This window comes from Diceros bicornis, chromosome 14 (assembly GCF_020826845.1).
Source record: "Diceros bicornis minor isolate mBicDic1 chromosome 14, mDicBic1.mat.cur, whole genome shotgun sequence".
Classification (NCBI taxonomy): Eukaryota; Metazoa; Chordata; class Mammalia; order Perissodactyla; family Rhinocerotidae; genus Diceros; species Diceros bicornis.
The window spans coordinates 13,090,104-13,110,584 of record NC_080753.1 but is presented as its reverse complement, the minus strand read 5'-3'; the positions used below and the strand labels follow the sequence as shown (position 1 = coordinate 13,110,584).

The 20,481-nt window shown below is 41.2% G+C and overlaps 1 protein-coding gene across 1 annotated transcript in view; it reads left to right on the top strand.

The window, feature by feature from the left end:
• The window catches only part of LRRC1 (leucine rich repeat containing 1), a 124,539-nt gene that overhangs the window by 82,723 nt on the left and 21,335 nt on the right, over positions 1-20,481 (top strand). Inside the window, exons 5-10 of the mRNA XM_058554136.1 lie at positions 11,943-11,999; positions 12,282-12,345; positions 12,720-12,794; positions 15,264-15,408; positions 17,621-17,739; positions 19,276-19,359. Coding sequence (XP_058410119.1) covers positions 11,943-11,999; positions 12,282-12,345; positions 12,720-12,794; positions 15,264-15,408; positions 17,621-17,739; positions 19,276-19,359 — 544 coding nt within the window. The remainder of the gene's footprint in view (positions 1-11,942; positions 12,000-12,281; positions 12,346-12,719; positions 12,795-15,263; positions 15,409-17,620; positions 17,740-19,275; positions 19,360-20,481) is intronic.

Genomic DNA, 20,481 nt, shown 5'->3' with positions numbered 1-20,481 from the left:
GATGAGTCAGCCACCTCAGCATGGGCCTTTTGAGCATCAGTGAAACCAGGACCTCTGTTTCTCCTTTTGGCACCTGGCACAGTCTGTGATGTTCACCAGGAATGCTGTGGATTCCTCAAGGAATCGGGCCTCCTCAGGATGGACAGGAGTGTCCAGCCTGCAGGGGAGAGCCAAGCCTTTATCCAGGACAAGCAGACTTGCAGCAGCTTCAGGCTGGGGACACCTGCAAGCATCTGTCCATCGTGGGTTGGATTTGCCCACAGTCACAATTTAAAGAGTGTTTGGGAGCTGATGGCAGCATTAGAACTGGAGTGCGGCTGTCCTTGTCCTGGTCCCGTGTTTTTCCACGACTCCACCTGCCATCACCATAGGATAGTCAGTTCCTGGACTCAGTAACATTTTCTTATTGCCCCTAGTGATACCCAATATTCCATTTATTAAGTAGTTAGATCCAAACAACTTGATGAGTATTTTTGTCCTAACAACCTAGTAGCTGTTTTAAGAAGTAATACGTACACATTGAAAGAGTATATATTTTTATTTCATGCTTAAATATCCCCCAATTATTTACTATGGGATGTGGGTACCTGTTGGGCACTGCTCAGCTTCTCAGTCTGCACCTCATTTCCTTTTCCATATGGATTTTTCACCTAGTACTTGCCTTTTATCACAGCAGTGGCTAAAAACCCAACTTGCAAAGAAATGTCCTTGAAAGGAATGTAGTGCTGTCCACTGTTGAGTTCACATGGTGTCTCAGACATTGCGTATTGCTGTGTCTCTCTCAAATGTAAGATGTCCTGTGGCGCTCCTGTTTGCTGCTGCTTCCCTGGGTTCCGTAAGCTGTTGCTATCTTGAATACTTGAGAGCACTATTGTGAATACTTGAGAGTGCACAGCCTCAGCCATTGGTGTATGGGAAGAAACCGGCGTCATGCCTAGACTACAAAGCATTGCAGCTCACGTCCTGTACTACATGGCTGCACGCCAGGTGACCATCAGGATGGCTGCTGTGATAAAGCAAGTCTCTCATAGTAGAATCTCTATAATGCTTTGTAATGAGGTGAGGAATGAGCATGAGAGTCTTTTGAACCACACACAGTGGTATACTGGCTACCTCATGTAAAATCACACATTTTTCTTTTACTAAAATAAAATTGTCCCAGATTTGCTGACCCTTCACTGTGATGCCACATTACTCAGTCCTCCAAAGTAAAGGTGGCATTTAACATTGAGTGAGAAACTAACCCACCTTCGGTGGGTTTTTTTAAACTCTTGTTAAAAATACAACACCTTTTCATTAGCCTTCATGAACAAGTGATTGACATCAGGGAAGATGGTAATTTATTAGCCAAATTTCAACAAAGACCTTTCCATAATCAGAAGAAATTTTTTAAAATTAGTGTGATGACTTAATGCAGCTGATGATGCACTTCTTTTGGTTCGGTGTAACTTTGTAAAGTATCTTTTGCATCAATTACAGCTGTCAAACCAAGTATTAAAACAGTTTAGAATCAATTGTTGTGTCCCCAAATGTAAAACAAAAGGTTTAATACATAATATAGAATTTTCAATCCTGTTGGTCTCACTAATGAAAGCCAAAAGATGTTTGTGTCCGTAATATTTTTAAATATTTTTTCTTTTGTTTTATCTTAAAAATTTTTGTTTCTACATATATTTGATAATATATACAATATATTGGTACATCTATTTTAAAAATAATTATAAGGCTTATGAAGTTATACTCTGAAATGTGTGGGGACCACCATTCTACAGTAGATTGTTTGGGAATCAGTGAAGCTCCAGATCAGTGGTTCTCAAACTCTGCTTGGTTGGGCCCCTGGGGTTCCACTGAAGTCCCTCCAGGGCACTGTGGAGGGTGAGAACCAGTGCTCCGGTGGGTGGTCTCTGCTGATCCCTGTTTGCACCAGCACAGTTCTGTTATTAGCTTTTTAGTTTTTTTGTATTAGTGTTGCATATAATATTTGCTTTAGAAAAGTCTGCCGCAAATATTTTTCAAGCTCGGTTTGGAGACCACCCTTTCAGGCGCTCGGTAGCACGTACCTGTTTGTTGCAGCAGCCTGCGTGGTGGGGTTTTTATTGTGATGTGGCTCCCACTGAGCTCTGCTCAGACCGGGCAGAAAGCTTCAAACCTTGCATGAAAGGGAACTGTAGATGTTTTTACCTGCCTCCTCTCTTTCCAAGAGGCTGAGGTTTTTCCTCATTTAATGACTGAAATTCTAGCTCTTTCTTCAGGCTTTCTCCAGTGATTGGAGGAGGTGAAATAGATTCCAAATTCTCAGGTTCCCCGACCTTACCCTTTACTGCCCACACGATAAGCACTGTAGTCCTTTGTCTGTACACAGAAGTCTAGTTGTTCGGTGTTTAATTGTGTGTGTGTAATTAGTGTATGCACCTGGGTCACCTTGTCCCTGACACAGTGGGAGTCTCACTTGTTAAACCCTCTGTGTCTGTACCGACCCTGGCATTGCTCTGACGTGCTGAACAAACAGCTGTGACAGGGCGACAGGGTTACCTCCTTCACTCTGCTGGCTTCCAACCTGACGTCGTAGGTAATCCAGGAAAGTTCTGGAAGCTTTGCGTTAGTACCGCATGAGCCTCTTCCTGCACAGTCTCTTTTTTGTCTTAATGCTGCACACTGTTTCTATAAAAAGTTGATATAAAGAAAACTATGAAAAAAACTGCTTCCGTTGCTCTAAAACCTTCTAATGAAGAGTGTCTATTGCCCATTAATAGTGCTTAATTTCCCTGATATAAGGAGCCATTAGGGAGAGATTTAAAATATATGTGTTTTTAGGGAAAAAAATACCTCACAATAAGAACTGGTAAGCTTCTTCCTTTTAATAACAATTCTGACATTTATCACATTTCCTTTTCTGCTCTTGTTGCCAGAAAGCATAACGCTCAGTGAGAGGGACTGTGTTAATTTCCACGTGACGAAGGGAACTGAGGAACTGGGGGAGAGGTGTGGCGGACACCCCTTTACAGTGGGTGGCCGCTCTGTTAGGCACACACGCTGTCTCCTGACAACACTGTAGTCATAAGGTTAGCGTTAACCATACTGAGCCCCGTTCGCTTTGTCTGTAAAATGGGGATAAGTCACCTGCCCAGGTTTGTGCCCCAGGTGGGTGGTGGAGCTGGGATTTGAACTTAGTTTCTTCCTTGAAGAGGCTGCATTTCCTTTACCGCTTGGTGCCTCACAATGAGCACGTTAGTTTCTTCCTCCGTTCTGTGGCCCTGATTTTCCATTTCATGGAACTTTTTGTATATTTGCATTTTTTTTAAGACCTCTTTAAATCTCTTTTAGAAAAAGTTGGGATAAAATTAAGTAAATGACCTCATGTATCACTGAAGATGCCGGTTAGCATGAAGGGCAGCCATGGAGGAGGTGGGAAGCATTCAATAGAGCCTTAGAGAGTAGAGTTCCAAGTCTTGGATAGTCTTTAAGAAAACCGTGAATAGGGGCCGGCCCCGTGGCTTGGCGGTTGAGTGCGCGGGCTCCGCTGCTGGCGGCCCGGGTTCGGATCCTGGGCGCGCACCTACGCATCGCTTCTCCAGCCATGCTGAGGCCGAGTCCCACATACAGCAACTAGAAGGATGTGCAACTATGACATACAACTATCTACTGGGGTTTTGGGGGGAAAAATAAATAAAGTTTTAAAAAAATTAAAAAAAAACTGTGAATAAAATTAATTTTTCAGATATGCCCTTGAAAATGAGTGCCTACTGAACAATGACTTTTTACTTTACTATTGCTAAAAACACTTGGAAGATTCCACTGGTAAAGCTAGGAAGGATAATTTTGCTTTAAGGACTTTTCAAACATTGGTACAAAGTGTGAATGAATTTGCCTTTCAAAAGAGCATGTTAATAGTGGAAAATATTTTCCATGAGATCAGTTGTATCAATTTCTACTCAAGTAAGTCACACATTGCACTTTTTACTTTTCAAAGATGAGCTAGCCTGCAGATGGATGTAATCTTGTATATGGAGAATCCTAAGGAGTCCACACAAAACTATTACACCTAATAAATGAATTCAGCAAGATTATAGGATACAAAATTAATATACAAAAATCAGTGGTATTTCTCTATACTAGCATTGAACAATCCAGAAATGACATTAAGAAAACAGTTCCATTTACAAAGCACCTAAAAAGAATAAAATACTTAGGAATAAATTTAACAGAAGAAATGTAATACACACACACTGCAAACTGCATAGCATTGTTGAAAGAAGTTAAAGATGACCTAAATAAATGGAAAGACATCCTGTGTTTCTAGATTGGAAGACTTAATATTAATATAGTGATACTCCCCAAATTGATCTTCAGATTCAACTCAGTCCCCATCAAAATCCTAGCTGACTTTTTGCAGGAGTTGATGAGTTGCTCCTCAAATTCGTATGGAAATATAAGAGACCCAGAATACCCAAAGAAATCTTAAAGAAGAAAGGTCAAAGTTGGAGGACTTACATTTCCAGATTTCAAAACTTAACTACAAACCTACAATAATCAAGACTAGGTGATACTAGCATAAGGATAGACATATAGATCAATGGAATAGAATTGAAAATTCAGAAATAAACCCTTGCACTTACGGTTAAATGATTTTGACATGAATGCTAAAATAATTCAATGAGGAAAAATAGTCTTTTCAACAAATGCTGTTGAGACAACTGAATATCTATCCACATGCAAAAGAATGAAGTTACACTCTGCCTGACACCCCATACAAAAAATAAGTCTGAATGGAGCAGAGACCTCAATGTAAGAGCTAAAACTTTTATAAGAAAACATAGAGATAAATCTTTGTGACATTGGATTAGACATTGGTTTCTTAGAGGTGACACCAAAAGCTCACACAACAAAAGAAAAAATAAATTGAACTTCATCAAAATTAAAGACTTGTGCATCAAAGGATACTAGCAAGAAAGTGAAAAGATACCCTACAGCTGTGAGAAGATATTTGCAAATCACGTATCTGATAAGAGTCTTGTATCCAGAATATATAAACTCAAAAAGAGAAATAACCCAATTAAAAATGAGCAAAGGATTTGAATAGACATTTGTTCAAGTAAGATATACAAATGGCCAATAAGCACATGAAAAGATGCCCAACATCATTAGTCATCAGGTTAATGCAAATCAAACTATGATGGTATACCACTTCACACTCACTGGATGACTATAATCAAAAAGACAAACAATAACAAATGTTGGTGAAGTTGTGGAGAAATTGAAACCGAAACCCTTATATTGTTGGTGGGAATGTAAAATGTTGTGGTCCTTTATTTGAGGGGAGCAGATCCTTCCTCAAAATGTTGAGCATAGTTACCGGTATGACCCAGCAATTACACTTCTAGTTACATTTACCCAAGAGAAATGAAAACATATGTCTACACAAAACTTGTACATCAATATTCATAGCAGCATTATTGATAGTAGCCAAAAGGTGGAAATAGCTCATTTTCATCGGTGGATGAACTGATAAACAAAATGTGGTATATCCATATAATGGAATATTATTTAGCCATAAAAAGTAATGAGATACTGAAACATGCTACAGCTTGGATGAACATTGAAAACGTGTGAAGAAGCCAGAGAGAAAAGGCCACATGTTGTATGATTCCATGTATATGAAATGTCTAGTATAGGCAAATCCATAGAGACAGAAATTAGACTAGTGGTTGTCAGTGGCTAGAGTGGGAGTGTGGATGGTGGTGAGGAGAGCAGTGCAGGGGTAAGGAATGACTTCTGATGGTTATGAAGTTTCTTTTTGGGTGATGAAAATTTTCTGAAATTAGGTAGTGATGTTGTTTGTATAACCTTGTGAGTATACTAAAAACCACTGAATTGTCCACATGAAAGAGGTGAGTTTTATGGTATGTGAAAAATGTCTCAGTGGAAAAAAAAAAAAGAATGGACCTTAGACAGACTTGAAGCCTGATACTGCTGAAGGATGATACTATACCTGGGAAACTGACCTAGTTTATTCTTCCAGGAAGACTCTCTAATGTAGCCTTGGGTAACGTGCTGAGGTCATTTTGTCTCAGTTACTTACACCTGGTGATCAGGCAGGTACACGTAAGCCAGAGCCTCCAGAATGTTCAGGTGCTATGGAGTGGGAGTGAAGGTTGGAGGGATATAGAAACCCCAGTGGGAACTCATGGAGAATTTGGGGGTTCCGGGAAGGGGAGCCTGCTGCTTTGTCTTTACTTTGTGAGGCTGTCTCCATGAGATTGCATATCTTTTACCATTAAAGAAACTAATATGCTCAAAAAAATAAGTTCGCCTAAATATGTCTAAACATCTCTATTCTAATTAAATTTTCTCCTCAAAATATAGCGTTCTTAAAGGAGAAGGAATATATGTAATGGACTGGCACAGCGCCCAAAACATGGTTGTCTGTCACTAATGGTCATCATCAATAAACATCTAATTATGACAGAGTGTGAGGGTCTGATTCGGTGTCTGTGACCCTTGGGAATGTAACCTTAATTGGAGTGGGCTTGACCTCAGTGAGCTACTGTCTTTGCTAATAAGGCCTGGTCCTGGGCTGCTTACCTGTGTTATATTAGGAGTGCATGCTGCCTGAGAGGAATAAATCTTCTTTTTGAAAACTGTTACCATATTTAATGGTCTTTTTTGAGGCCTAGGAATTTCCATAAAATATTTATTGTTTCAAAAACAAAAGAAAAGATTTTTAGAAAAATTTCTGGGACAAAGCCACCATAAGGAAATTTGTAACCAGAGATTGCTTAAATACTAATTTGGTATTGAAGAAGCAAAAATACTATGAATGTGTAAGCAACTCCCTCATCCCCATCAATATTGTTTCCCTAGTCAAATATTGTTGTCATAAATGTTTACAGAGTTTATGTTTTACTGCCATTTGTTTGCTTGGGCTATCTTAATTTATTTTATTCTTTATTTTCTTAATGATTTTGGCCATCAAAATGGAAAAAAAATCCAAGTGGATTAAAAAGGGTTTTTTTAAAATATAGCAGAGAACAGATGTAAATTCTTTAAAGTAACCACTCCTCTAGTCCCTGAAATAGAATCCTAAAAATACAGCTGGCCTATTCTGACTTACAAGAGTGTAACTTTTGTCCCTGCTGTTGTGAACTGTGTAAAACATCAGGCATTAGTGTGCTGAGGAGAAATACTTCAAAACACTCTCTTCCTGCAGGAGCTTGTTGGAATTTTTTTTTTTTTTTTAACTCCATTTGTTGGTAGAAGTGGTGGGAGTGGCAGGGAGGATAGAAAGTCATGTTTTTGGAGGAGGAGGAGGAGAAGGTCATTCCAGTAGTATTACATAGAAATTTAATTTGCCAGAAATTAAAACTGAAGGGTAAGATGTCTGTGAAGTAGGGGGGTGGTTAAAAAAATTAAAATGTATATAGACAGTGAGATACTGTGCAATTGTTTTTAAAAAAAAAAAAGTGCTTGTGTGTGCAGGTAAGAAATGAGACAAAAGTCTGTGAAGTGAGGAGAACAGAGTGCCAGATATGTATGGGATGCTACCTTTCATGTGAAAAAGGAGAGGATGAGAGTCTGTCTTCATACCTGCTTGTCTTTACATAAAAGAAGACTAGATGAATACATAAGTAACTGACAAAAAAGATGACTTCCCATGAGAAGGGTCTTGGTGGTGGGAAACTGGATAGATGACAGACAAAGGCGGGAGGAAAACTTATTAGTTAATACTTTGTTTTAAATAGATACTAATGTATTACCTAGTCACAGAGTTGACTTGACTCAAAAGTGAGAGGCAGCAGAAGACAGTGATTAAAAATGCAGATTCCCTAGTGAATCCTGGCTTTGCCACCCGCCAGTTGTGTGAGACGCTGTTCACGTCCCCTCTAGGTGCCTTAGGATTGTCATCCATAAAGTCAATTCTTATAAAGTACTTACAGCAATACATATCATATAGTAAGCTGCTGCAATCGTTGTTAGTAGTAGGAATATTAAAGACCAGTAATTCCCATTGTATAAAGTGTCTAATTTTTCGTCACATTTGTAAAAGTATTAGAAATACCTGATGCTTTTTTTTGTCTCTGTAATATCATGTTTTAACTGAAGTGTTGGATAAATGCATGTGGGGTTTTGATCTCCTTGTTTCCCTTGGCCTGGTGATTAAGAGCCTGGCCTCGGAAGTGGACAGAATTGGGTTCAAATCCCCCACTCCCAACACTTCTCCCCAGTGTGTTCTTTATTAGGTGCTATAAGAGATGCGGAGATGTTTGCACTGAATTGAATAGGTTGCCTTGAGGGGGGAGGCACTGTCCTGAAATCTCCATTGAAGATGCTATATTCTGAAAGACGAGGAAGGGAGATCATTCATTCATTCATTCATTTTAGCATTAATGTCTCTGGTCTAGATCTGCACTCAGGCAAATCCTGGTTTACACCAGTTGTTACTAGAACAGTCTAGAGAACCATGTTCTGGAGTAGGATTCTGCAGGGATCTGGGACTATCCAAGGCAGGCTACTGGTGAGAACCAAACCCATGGTTTCATTCTGGAATCCGTTTCTGATTCTCTGAACTGAGAATGACTAATCCACATTATACCCTGAGGTTTAGGCTCATATGGGAAGTGGGAGTCTGCAGTCAAAGCTGTCTCTTTGCTTCCTATTCCTTGTCCCGTTATTCACCAATTAAGGACAGTATCTGGGTAGATGGAAGTTGGCCAGTGCCAGCAGCTCACCGTCTGTAGAGCCTGTCCTTTGAGGAGTTTTCTGTGGTGAGGATGACTCCTGTGATTAATTGCATCTTATAGCAATCTTCCAGAATACCTGACTCAGGGTACACGCACTTGTAAGGTACTTGACTGCTGAGGCACAGGGGCTGTCTCAAGGAAATCAGGCACAAAACTGGCTCTGTTAGCTTGAAGGGAAAATGTATGATGCCCTAGTGGCCACAGTAGAGATGATTATATTCATTTTAGGGGAAATTGAGGTATGGCTGTGAAGCACCTCAGCCGTGCAAAGCCAGCTGCTTGGTGAGGGCTAGGGGGTGTTTGAGCCCACGCCTGGGCCTCGCACCTCAGGCTCAGCAGGACTTTTCCGAGTGGCATCAGCGGTCCATGGAGTCTGATATAATGTCCAAGTGTCTTCATTTTAACTAGTTTAAAATGATGGGGAAGCAGTACCTCAGAAAGGCTACTGTTTTATATACGTTGTTTTACATTAGTTTTTGAATTTTGAAAGGTTACAAAAATATGATATTTGTTGCTGCTGTAACACCTGTACATTAACATTTTCCGTGCTATCTAAAAACAATGGAAACTAAGAGGTTTTGTAGTCAGAACCTTTTTACTTACCAGGATGTTATATTTAGGTGTTAGTATGATAGGGTGGGAACTCTGCATTTAACCTAACTTGATGTTATTATCAAGTTCTATGTGGCCACAAGTCTGTTAGCATTTTTACTCAAGCATTATTTGCTTTTAGTAACTGAGGCCTGTGCCTTTTATCCTCAAGACAACATTTACAGATAATTTTTAAATGTGTATCATAGTTTTAAAATGACATAAACTGACAAAAGTCCCAGTGTCCTTGCTGTGGTTAAGAAGGTAAGGCTTATTATATATTTGCCCAAAATAGTAGGTATTTTTGAAAGTTAAATTATAAAGAGAGCATTCCAGAGCACGGAGGGCCCCCGAGATGCCTCAGGCAGTGTAGTGTGAGGGCGGAGTTCTGGCTCTGGACTGGGTTTGAATGGTGGCTTTGCTGCTTTCTAGTGGGCCTCACACAGAGCCTCCCTTTCCATCGTAGCGTCATCTCGGGCTGGGCTGTCACTAATCTGGAGACGGCATGTGTGAGGAACCTTGCTCCGGGCCTCGCGCCACAGGGAGTGGCAGATGTCTCCCCTGCTCTGCTCTCTGTTCCAGGCAGGAGTCCTTGGACCAGGGCTGCAGACTCAGCATCAAGGCCTGTGCAAAACTGCTTTTTAAGATGCTTTTGATGGTGCCCAGCAAGTCAAGTTTTGAAGCAAAGAAGGACTTTTCTCTCCTTTTATTAGTGGGTGTCTTGAGTGTGTCAAAATAGGTTTTGAAAGTAAAGAGCATTGAGTACATAAAATGATAATTCTATCAGTGATTTTTAAAATATGAATATAGCCAAATGAGTACCACTGCCCCAATCAAACTGGCTTGGGGTTACGTGAAAATTGCAAACTGAAAACAAAGCCCTTTGTTTTTAAAGTTTTACTCTTACAGTTACTTTTAAAATGTTATCACCGTTACCTGGAGATGCTTTTGGGAGTAGATGCCAGGTGGTGTCCTCACCTTCCCATTGTCGTTTCTTCTCTGTAACACTTTGCCCAGAGGAAGGAGAACGCGGGAGCTGCACCCGCCCAACTGGTTACGTTTTTTTGAAGAATGTTGGTATTAAATTCATAATTAGGTATTAGGTATTTTGATTTTTTTAAAAAATATATTCTAAAGAGTTTTGTTTGCTCTTGCTTTAATTGTGAAAACTATGCAGTTTTCAAAAATTAGAGATACAGAATTTGTGCATTTCATAGTATAATTAAAATACATTTTCAAGCAAATGGGCTTTAAGTATGTATATGTACTGTTGATGCAAATCAAATTTACATTGTCCCGTGTTATGAAAGCAGCTTTGTTAGTTCCCGTGAATCTGGCTTTTATGTTGGAAGGAGAATACAGGATTACGGCGGATTACAGTGTTGGGATAACGTCTGACTCCTTGCATTCTGTGCACTCCACATAAAAGTCCTCCAAATCTGGATGTTACTATGGTGATATTAGCACAAGCTTGAGTTTTCGATTGGTATAGAGCTTAGTACAGTGCCTGTTGGAGTAACAGATGAATTGGTTATCTTCTGAATCAGTGTGTCGTGCCTGTGCTGATTTCACTAGGATATGTGAGGGTTCTGCCTGTGAAGATCCGACCCAGATAATCAGTGTCTGGGGAAAACATCTGTCTCCTTTCTCTGTGCCCCCCATAAATGTGGATTACACCCAAGAGGCAGGAGAATCTGCTGAAAAGAGCACCGTTCTGGGGTTTAATAAGAATAAAAGCAACATTATCGCTACCATTTATTGAGTCAGTCTTTTGTTCCAGGGACCATGTGAGGTGCTTTACTACATTATCGCTGATGCATTTAATTGCAGTTACTTCTGTAACGCTGCTGCTGCTTGCTGTGTGTGAGCGTATGATCTTAAGTAGAGGACTTGGACTCTCTGGACTGAGATGCCCACTCCTTTCAAACAGGGATCTCTGATGTTTGGAAGAAGAGCTCTGAGCTCTGTGAGATTAAAGTTGTTACTGTTTTTTTTTTTTTTTTTTTGTGAGAAGATCAGCCCTGAGCTAACATCTGCCAATCCTCCTCTTTATTTTGCTGAGGAAGACTGGCCCTGGGCTAACATCTGTGCCCATCTTCCTCCACTTTATATGGGATGCCTCCACAGCATGGCTTGCCAAGCAGTGCCTCGGTGCACACCCGGGATCCAAACGGGTGAACCCCGGGCCACCGCAGCGGAGCTCGTGCACTTAACTGCTTGCACCACCGGGCCGGCCCCAAAGTTGTGACTGTTTTTATGGTAACGGCACATTTTTGACATTCTCAAGTCTAGAAGCACATATTCGGCTTTTGTCTTGGTCCCAGGAGTGGTTGTCTTTCAATGACTAGAGAGTTATTTTCACATGTCAAATGTACAAGGTATTTGAATGAGGGTGCCTTATAATGATAACACTACTCTTTTTATTTTACTAGTAAAATTTGGGAGGTAGAGATTATGTTGTTTTTGGTGGGGGTGGTGATCATAGATGTTTTCCCTCTGGGAGGTGATATGCAAGATTTTGTTGGGTTGCTACTTGTGGAGTGTGTGTATGACGGGGGAAGAGGAAGAATCTCAGGAATTTTCCTTATACTTTTTTCTTCTGTTCATTTCTAGTCTTTATAACCTGGCTTCACTGGAACTAAGAGAGAATCTTCTTACATATCTTCCTGAGTGAGTCTCTGGGGAAAATAAGAGGGGATTTTGCACTGAATGAATTTCTTTAAACATTAAAGAAAGAAAAAAAGACTACAGTATTTTGTTAAAAAGAGATTCTGTATCTTTTGGAAAGTTTGGGAGATGCCAGTCTTCTCTTAATAGTCCTTCCTATGCAATATTTACTGCCATAAAATCCAAATGAATCTTATTTTTGGAAACTAGTCCAAGTGAGGAATATCACATTGCTCAGCATTTCTAAGTACTAAGAGCTCCTTGTTGTTGTTTTTTTTTTTATAGCTCTCTTACCCAGCTACGGAGACTAGAAGAACTTGATTTAGGAAACAATGAAATATATAATTTGGTAAGTTTGTATTGAAGAGAGATTTGAATTTAACTTAGTTGTGATCACAAAATATTTTTGGGGGGATCTGTAGGGATGCTTGTAAACCAGCATTTTCACAGATACAGTTGGCGACGTTAACGAATGTGCTTCAGTTCACACAGGTTAGGAATCATGATTCAGGACTGGGGAGGGTCAGGACTAGAGATGATGGACGTGAGTGGAAATGACTGACATTCTTGGAGAGTGTTGGGGTGCTTTTAGGAAGGGGGAGAAGTCCTAAGAAACATCATCTGTTGTACCCAATTATTAACTGTTGAATTAGGAATCTTTCTTTCTTAATGGAAGACTGAAAATTGGATCTTCGTTACCGTAACATTATTTTTTTGTTTCAGCCAGAATCAATTGGAGCTCTCTTCCACCTAAAGGATCTCTGGTTGGACGGAAATCAGCTGTCAGAATTACCTCAGGTAAGTGGTAATTTCACATCATCACCCCCAAAACATAAAACAACAGCCACCACCACCGTAATATACTCCCTACTTCCACATGAGATGTTATGTAAAAGGGATCTTGAAAACCAAAAACATAAGTTGAAAAAGCACATTTGGAAAAATATATTGCTACATTCATCATGCTCCATTGCCATAGAAAAATTAAAAGCTTCACCCCAGCATTTCTAAAGATAGTAAATAGATCCTTCAGTTTGTGAAGTCTGGTTTTTATTTCACCCTTGCTTCCCCCAGGGCTTACTTCAAGCCCAGCAAGTTCGTAAATTACCGGGGCCCCTGACTCTGATGGTGTACATTTCTGCCATCCTTTGTGATGTGCCAAGTGCTTTGAGATAATTTTGACCACATTTTGCCCTGCAATAGTTGATGTAAAAGCAACGTTAAAAGCTTTTATTTCATATTGTTTCCAAGTATTGCTTATGGTTTAGCTAGAATGTTATGGTGTTCTGGTTTTTCCTCATGTGAGAACCATGTTCCAAATGAAATGGAACCTTGTATAGACTGCTGAATGGGTAGTTATCTCATGGGGTCCCAGGAAGCAGGCCCGCCTTCTGGTTGGTTGAGAGAGAAACCTAAAATAACAAATGAACAACAACAACAAACAGGCATTTCCCCTTATTTTCTTTTGCTCTAGCAAAAGAATACTGAATTTTATTTTTTGATGTATCTCACAGCCAGTCTGTGAAGTCAGAATACGATTCATGATGGTCTGGGTGCTGATATTTTAAAGTAATTCGGATGCTGTCTCTGCTCAGCTGTGTGCACCAGTTGTGGTGGGGCTGTGCGCTTGAGGTGGGGAATGCCATAGCAACACAGGGAAGTCTGACACCAGAAAAAAGTACTTAAGTACGATTTTAATTGTTGTAGTTATAGCACTGACATTACCATGACATCACTTACGACTAATGGAACTAAGGAACTAGTTTGAGTTGATTTCTGAGGTCTTGGCTGCATTTGGGGAAAAGGGACGATAGGTCAGCAACTGACATGGGTGAAGGTTTGATTAATACTTAGATTTCCCCAGGAAATTATGAGAAATCCATGTTGAGAGAATTCTAGTTACTTTAGCAGTCAAAGGATGGGGGAAAAATGCCAGAAAGTAATAAAATATTAGCTATTGGACATGATGGGGAAAGAGTATATATACAGATGTGTATACATGAGTGTGTGCAAAATGCCACATCCTAACGACAAAGAAATTAAAACTCCAGTGGTCATGTTATAAATGCTTATTTAAACATTTCATTTGCCCCTCTTGATAACCTTCTATTAAACCAGGACTAAATACATCAGGCAGTCTCAAATAATAAGATTTATTTTCCTATCTTCATTGATGATAGAAGGAAAAGGATACAAAGACATCATTAAAAGAAATTAATGAAAAAGTAGAACAACTTCAGGGGTCTGGCATGAAATTAGTAGAAATGTAGTCTGGTTTCCTATAGATAGGAAATACAGGAGTGGGATCATAGGATGCATATTAGGTAGGAGGGAAGCTGGAAAGAATAGATGAGACCAAATTAAATACAGATTGAGGAATCGGTACTTATGTAGACACCAGGGTGCCACCAGACATGTTTTGAGTAGAAGGGTGGTCTGATTACGTGACTAGAGCCAGCTATGTTTCCAGGATGGAAATATGGAAGCACAGTTTGTAGAACAGACTGGGGTAGGGAGAGTCAAGACCAGAGCCAACCGTCTAGGTGAAAAGATAACGAGAATAGGAATTTAATATAGTGGTGGTGAAAATGGAAATGTGGAGGCAGTTATAAGAGAGAAAATATGCATTTTGTGAATGGAAGGTAAGATAACTGTTGAACAGAATGTTAGACTCATTGAAGTACTTTGCCCAACCTGGATAGGCTGTTTTCATTAAAAGTGGTGTGATTCTCTCTTCTGTGGATGTTAAAGGTGCCAGTGGGTCTTCTGCTCCAGTTTTGCTGGGGAACAGTTGCATCGATATTTGTTGTAACAAGAACTGCCTGTCGTGGGAGATATAAAGTAGGTGGTTTCTCAACAGAGAGTCGCAGGGTCACCCTGAAGTGTAAGCTGCTTGCTAAGTGATTGATTCCAAACTAGGAGAACTGGCTTCTAGATTCCTTTTTTTTTCCCCCTAATCGTGTTACTTTAAAGTCATTTGTTCTCTCTCGGTGCCAGTCTCTTCATCTGTAAGTGAGAATGATTCCAGGCCTGCCTGAAGTTGGAGGGCTTGGCATCCCTCCCAGCTCTGCGTCTGTGATTCACACAGCTTCCCGTTTTTATTGGAAGGGGGTCTGGAAATTTACTCCAGCCTTCACATTTAAATACACACTAAAGAAACATCCTTAGGACTACTTTGGGATTTGATTGCAAAAAGACACTGTAATGAAGTCCTCTGTACTATGACAGGTTTAAGCATGAGTTTCTTTTTCTATGTCATTGATGTAGGAGATAGGAAATCTGAAGAACCTGCTATGCTTAGATGTCTCTGAAAACAGGTTGGAAAGACTTCCTGAAGAAATCAGTGGCCTGACTTCATTAACGGATTTAGTCATTTCCCAGAACTTACTAGAAGCGATTCCGGATGGCATTGGTAAGTATTGACAATAACTGACTACTGAAGGTGCTGGCTGTGCTCGGTCACATGGGGCATGCTCTGATCCTTTGGTTACTGCTGTCAGGTGCTGGGGATGTGGCTCCCTCAGTCGTCTCAGTGTTTGTTTTAAAAGAAGGAATGCAAAGGGTATTGAATACAATTTAAGTTTCTCTATATGCAAGTATCTCTGTCGTCTGGTTTGGTAGCAATTATAGGTATTATTACTTATGAGTTGTTGACTCATATCTCTTTCATCTGCATCTTGTCTCAATGATTTCAGTAGAGATTAGCCCAAATAATAGACTGTGTTTCAAGCCTATGAGCAATCACTAAGAAATTTCTCATTGAGCATCCTAAATAGTTTATGAGAAAGTAACTTTGACCCTATTGCATGACTAGGGAAGGGCTGTTACGGGCAGGATGGTGTGCTTGGGTTGAGCCTTTTCTAGCACATTGTGAATAATCTTTTTCCTTTAATCATCCCATGCTATTTCCTTTAACAAAAAAATTAGTCCAGACATTTCCTTTATCATGAAGGAGTTCAGTCCAGTGTGAGAAAATAAACTCAAACCGAGAAGGTATAAACAGACATGGACTGGCAGCTCCATGTCTGCAAAGCCGCTTAGAAATTGTAAGAAACTATATTTAACCGTATAGTTGTCGTAGGATTGTTGTCTTTGACCTTCATTTAACTTTTATTCAAAACTTCAAAGGAAGTTTTTGCAAGATTTTCAGTAGTTGTGGACGCTGTGTGACAGAGGACCACTTTCTTTCTGGTGTTTGGTCAAGATGCAGGTAGCAACTGGTCGTAGGGCTCGGCAGGAGTGCACACTCTGCCTTTTGTTCAGGTTAGTTGGAATATCGATGGGGAGTCTGACTCGTGGTAGAAATGTTCACTGCCAGTCATAGATGGCATCTGAGAGCAGCTGTGGGAACTGGGGGTGTTTTGTTGCTTGGAATAGGAAGAAGTAGGAGGCCTGAGAGGGCTGACTTGAAGTATTTGAAAGGCTGTCAGGTAGAAGGAGGATGCGATTTATTACACCTTCTAGTTCATTTGGGTGAGATGAAAGGACTGTAAGTCTCAATTTGATTTAAGAAAGAGCTTTAAAAAGATATTTGTTACAAATGAGTTTGGGCTGCTTAGTAAAGAAATGAGTACCCTGTCTCCAGAAGTATTCAAGGAGAGACTGCAGCAACACTTGCCAGTAACATTGTTAAGGAGACTCCTCTGTTGGGGTGAGACGTGTTGATGTATGACTCAGCGTGCCCAGTGGAGAATGCTCACGCGGCTCCTGTCCCTGAGGACAGGTGGAAACCCTCTGGGGCAGCGTTAGTGGGTTATTGATTGTGCTAAGTAAAGAGCTTAAGAGCCAGTTAGTTCTGCCTTGCCCTGTGACTGCACACCAGGCAAGTTAATCCTTTCAGCGTTTCCCTTTCTCCAGCTTTATGTCTCTTTTAAGATGGAGCCTGTTTTCTGATTTTACTGGACAGAGTGTCATCATGCCAGCCGCTCTCAGGAGGTAACAGAGGACATCTGCTCTGTAGACTCTGTCCCCTGAGCTGTGGTTGAAAATGAGGATCTGAATGGTTTAGGATTTCTTTCGCTCAGTGGGGACTCTGAAGAGGCTGCAGTAAACCATACTTCTTTTCTAGGGCTTGAGGGCATCACCAGTCCATGCAGTCTTCTTGCCCTGAGTGAAATAGACTCAGTCCTTACTATGGCTTTTCGTAGATTACCATCTCATTCTGCACATATAGAAATACTTCATTATAGAGATCTTCACTGAGTCATTTCCATTCATAGGTGGTAGAATAAACTACACTTACTGTTTTTGTTTTTAGTAAGGATGATTCTTGGAGTAAGACAAAAGTCTCTCCTCTGTTCATGAAACATCTCCCATCCTTAAAGATCCTTCAAGAGCCAGGTGTTTGTTTTTCTTTAAATTTTCTGGCTTTGATATATTTTTAGGTAGTGACTTTTTAAATGATTTGCTTCTAATTGCTGACTGTTTTTGATGTTCTGAACAAATTATTTTGACTCTCAACCTTTAGTGATCTAAATGAGAATGATATAATTTCATAATGTGGAAAGCTGGGTGAGGGAGAAAAATGAGTAACTATTAAAAACAAAAAGAACAGCAGATGGGAAATACCAAGTGATGGTTAGGAAAACAATTGTAGCTAATGAATTTAAATAATCCTTTTATAGGAAAACTGAAGAAACTGTCGATCTTGAAGGTGGATCAGAACAGACTCGCACAGCTGCCTGAGGCCGTCGGGGACTGTGAAAGCCTCACGGAACTAGTTCTCACCGAGAACCAGCTCCTGGTGCGTGTGGTCTGTGCGTGCAGACGGGTGTTGATAGTGTGGCTTCTAGATCATAAGGCTTATTAGGGTCGATTCTACTCATTTGTAGTTTGGGTGGACTAAATGGAAATTTCCGTATGTTATATCTACAAAAGGGACTTGGGAGGCAAATACATGATGTCAAGATGAGCTTCCCTGTCAGAGTGTGGCTCCTACTTGTGGTGCTTCCAGGACAGGGACTGAACCGTCTCTTCACGGAGGTCCCAGTGAGTGTAGGGGTACACTGCTGTGGGTGGAGTGCTGCTGCCTCTGCCGTGGTGTCCAGACCACCAGAGGAAACGTCGTTTTCTCTGGGTTCTCGAGCAAATGGGAACAGTGAGAGAAGAGGTGGAATGCTGGCTGGCCAGGGAGAGCCTTGGTGGCACTGGGGAGGAATGCTCCTTGGTGGGGAGCTGGAGAGTGGTATCCAGTGGGCTTTGAGCTTTGATCTCACCTCATCCCGGAAACTGGCTGGAGGTGGTTGCAGGTGTTCCGCCTTCGGATGCAGCCTCCCCGTCCTACCAAGGGCCAGGCCTGGGCCTGCACCACCTCCCGGGGTAAGTTAGCAGGTGATGGCGAGTCTCACTTGCCTGCTCACTTCCAGCTGCTTCCTCAGTCCTTCGTTTATCACTTCATCTTCTCCTTTTCTCCTCTCTGTGTGGTAGCTGCTATTCCTTTTCAGTTTACTTTCCCACCTTTCTCTCTTCTCTTTCTTCATTTTGTCACTTTATTTTCCCTCCTACTTTCCTTCTCCTTTTTCCTCTTTCTTTCCTTGTCTTCTTTCTGTAAAAGATTAAGTAATGCTTTTTGGATGAAAAGAGCAGAAAAAGACAGCGAGAGTGGACCGAGGACGCAGAGCTGATGGGGAGGCTGGCAGCGTCCCTCCTCAGGTGGCCCCAGCAGCCTCCTGTGGCAGGTGCGATGGGAGAGACCAAGTCCTCTCGGCCTGGTCTGTGGTTTTTGGCTTACAAGTCGTAATCATAACAATTTTAAAAATAACCGTCACCCTTGGATTCCGTGAGAGTGTTGAAGACCCCCCGTGGGCCCCGGCCTGGCTCCTGGAGGGCCCTGCTCCCCACGCCAGCCCTGTCTCTTCCCCCGGCCTCACAGCACCCTGCCCAGGTTCTGATTCCCGCCCCAGCTCTGGCTTCCACAGTCATCTGACGACCTCCTCAGCGTGGCTCTCGAAGGTGCAGGCAGGGAAGGGATGTATCTCGAGGGTGCAGAGTCTCACTCCTTGAGTTCAAGAGCCTTCGTTACCTCTTAACAGGTGTATCTTTGTTCCTGGGTTGTACATTTGGCTTCATTTCATTGAAGCATACTCTCATTTCAACAAAGATGCAAAATATTTAATTCCACATCCCCCAAGTGAGCTTTAAAAAATCTGATATTCAGGAAGAACTATTACTTTTCTTTCAGGATGAGATTATATTCTTTAAGTCCTTGAAAAGATCTGTTTTACTGTGAGCCATGTTAAAAAAATATGTTAAATTAATAATAAAAATGTTATTTTAACAGACCTTACCTAAGAGCATTGGAAAACTTAAGAAGTTGAGCAACTTGAATGCAGACAGAAATAAATTAGTGTCTTTACCAAAAGAGGTATGTGCTTAAAAAAAATCTAATAATAATTATAAAGAAATAATAACAAGGGATCAAAAATGTCAAATACTTGAAAAGACTTATGTGGTACTTTTTAAAAGTATGAACTCTCATCTATGAGTATAGAGATGGTTGGAGGAATTATACCAAAGAATGGTCATCAGTAACATTACAGACAGTCCGTGGTCCCTATGACTGGGAGCAGTGCCGGGAAAAGTGCACTGATAGGTTTTTAAATGGGAGAAAGGGAGAGATTGACGTTTTGGGCTTGACGTACAGCGAATGGTGACATCATTGACAGAAATGGGGAGTTTGGCAGAGGAAGTGGATGACTTTGAGTTTAATGTGAAATTAAACTGTCCCAGAAGCCATTGGAATTATAAAAATGAGATGCTCTTGATGCAGCCCTGTTCCTGGGTGGAGACTGACACCAGGCTGTGTTCGTGTCTGGGCGAGGGAAGGAACTCTTCACAAGGGCATTCACGTAGAGGAAGGCGAATGGGAAACTATAGTCAGATTCTTAGGAGTTTTTTTTGCCAATGCTCCAAGCAGGAGAGAAGACGACTGTCACCATCCACTGTGGAGAGTAGCTGTGCCGACTTAGAGGTGTGTAAGTTCTGTCCGGGGAAGTGAAGATGCCGAGGATGAGGAGGAAGCCCATAGTGGATCAAACAAGGAGGCAGCTAGTGCGTTGTTTAAAGAGAAGGCATACTTTCTGTTTGGAACTAGGAGAAGTTGATTAGAGCTGGGTAGTACTAAGCTGGGTTTTTGTATTAGCAGTAAAGCCTAAAACTAAGTTTAAACCATCTCTCTCTCCCCGCCCCTCTACCCCCGCCGTCAAATGAGCTGTCAGTGAGCCCCTCCCCTCTGCGGGGCCTCACCTGAAAAAGGTGTGGTATTGTATGATATGATCGCTGCCAGGTGCAGTTTCCTTTGTATTGCCCTGTTTTGACCCTTTCCAACATCTGTCTTGGAATAATTTCAAAGCTGCCATCCAACCAACCAGAACTTGAGGGCTTCTTAGTTCTACGGCACTACTCGGGGTGTCTGAACTTGGCCTGGTTTCTTCTTTCCTTTCGTCATCTTGGTGCTGTATCCTCCGTATCCCAGTCTTCTCCCTGG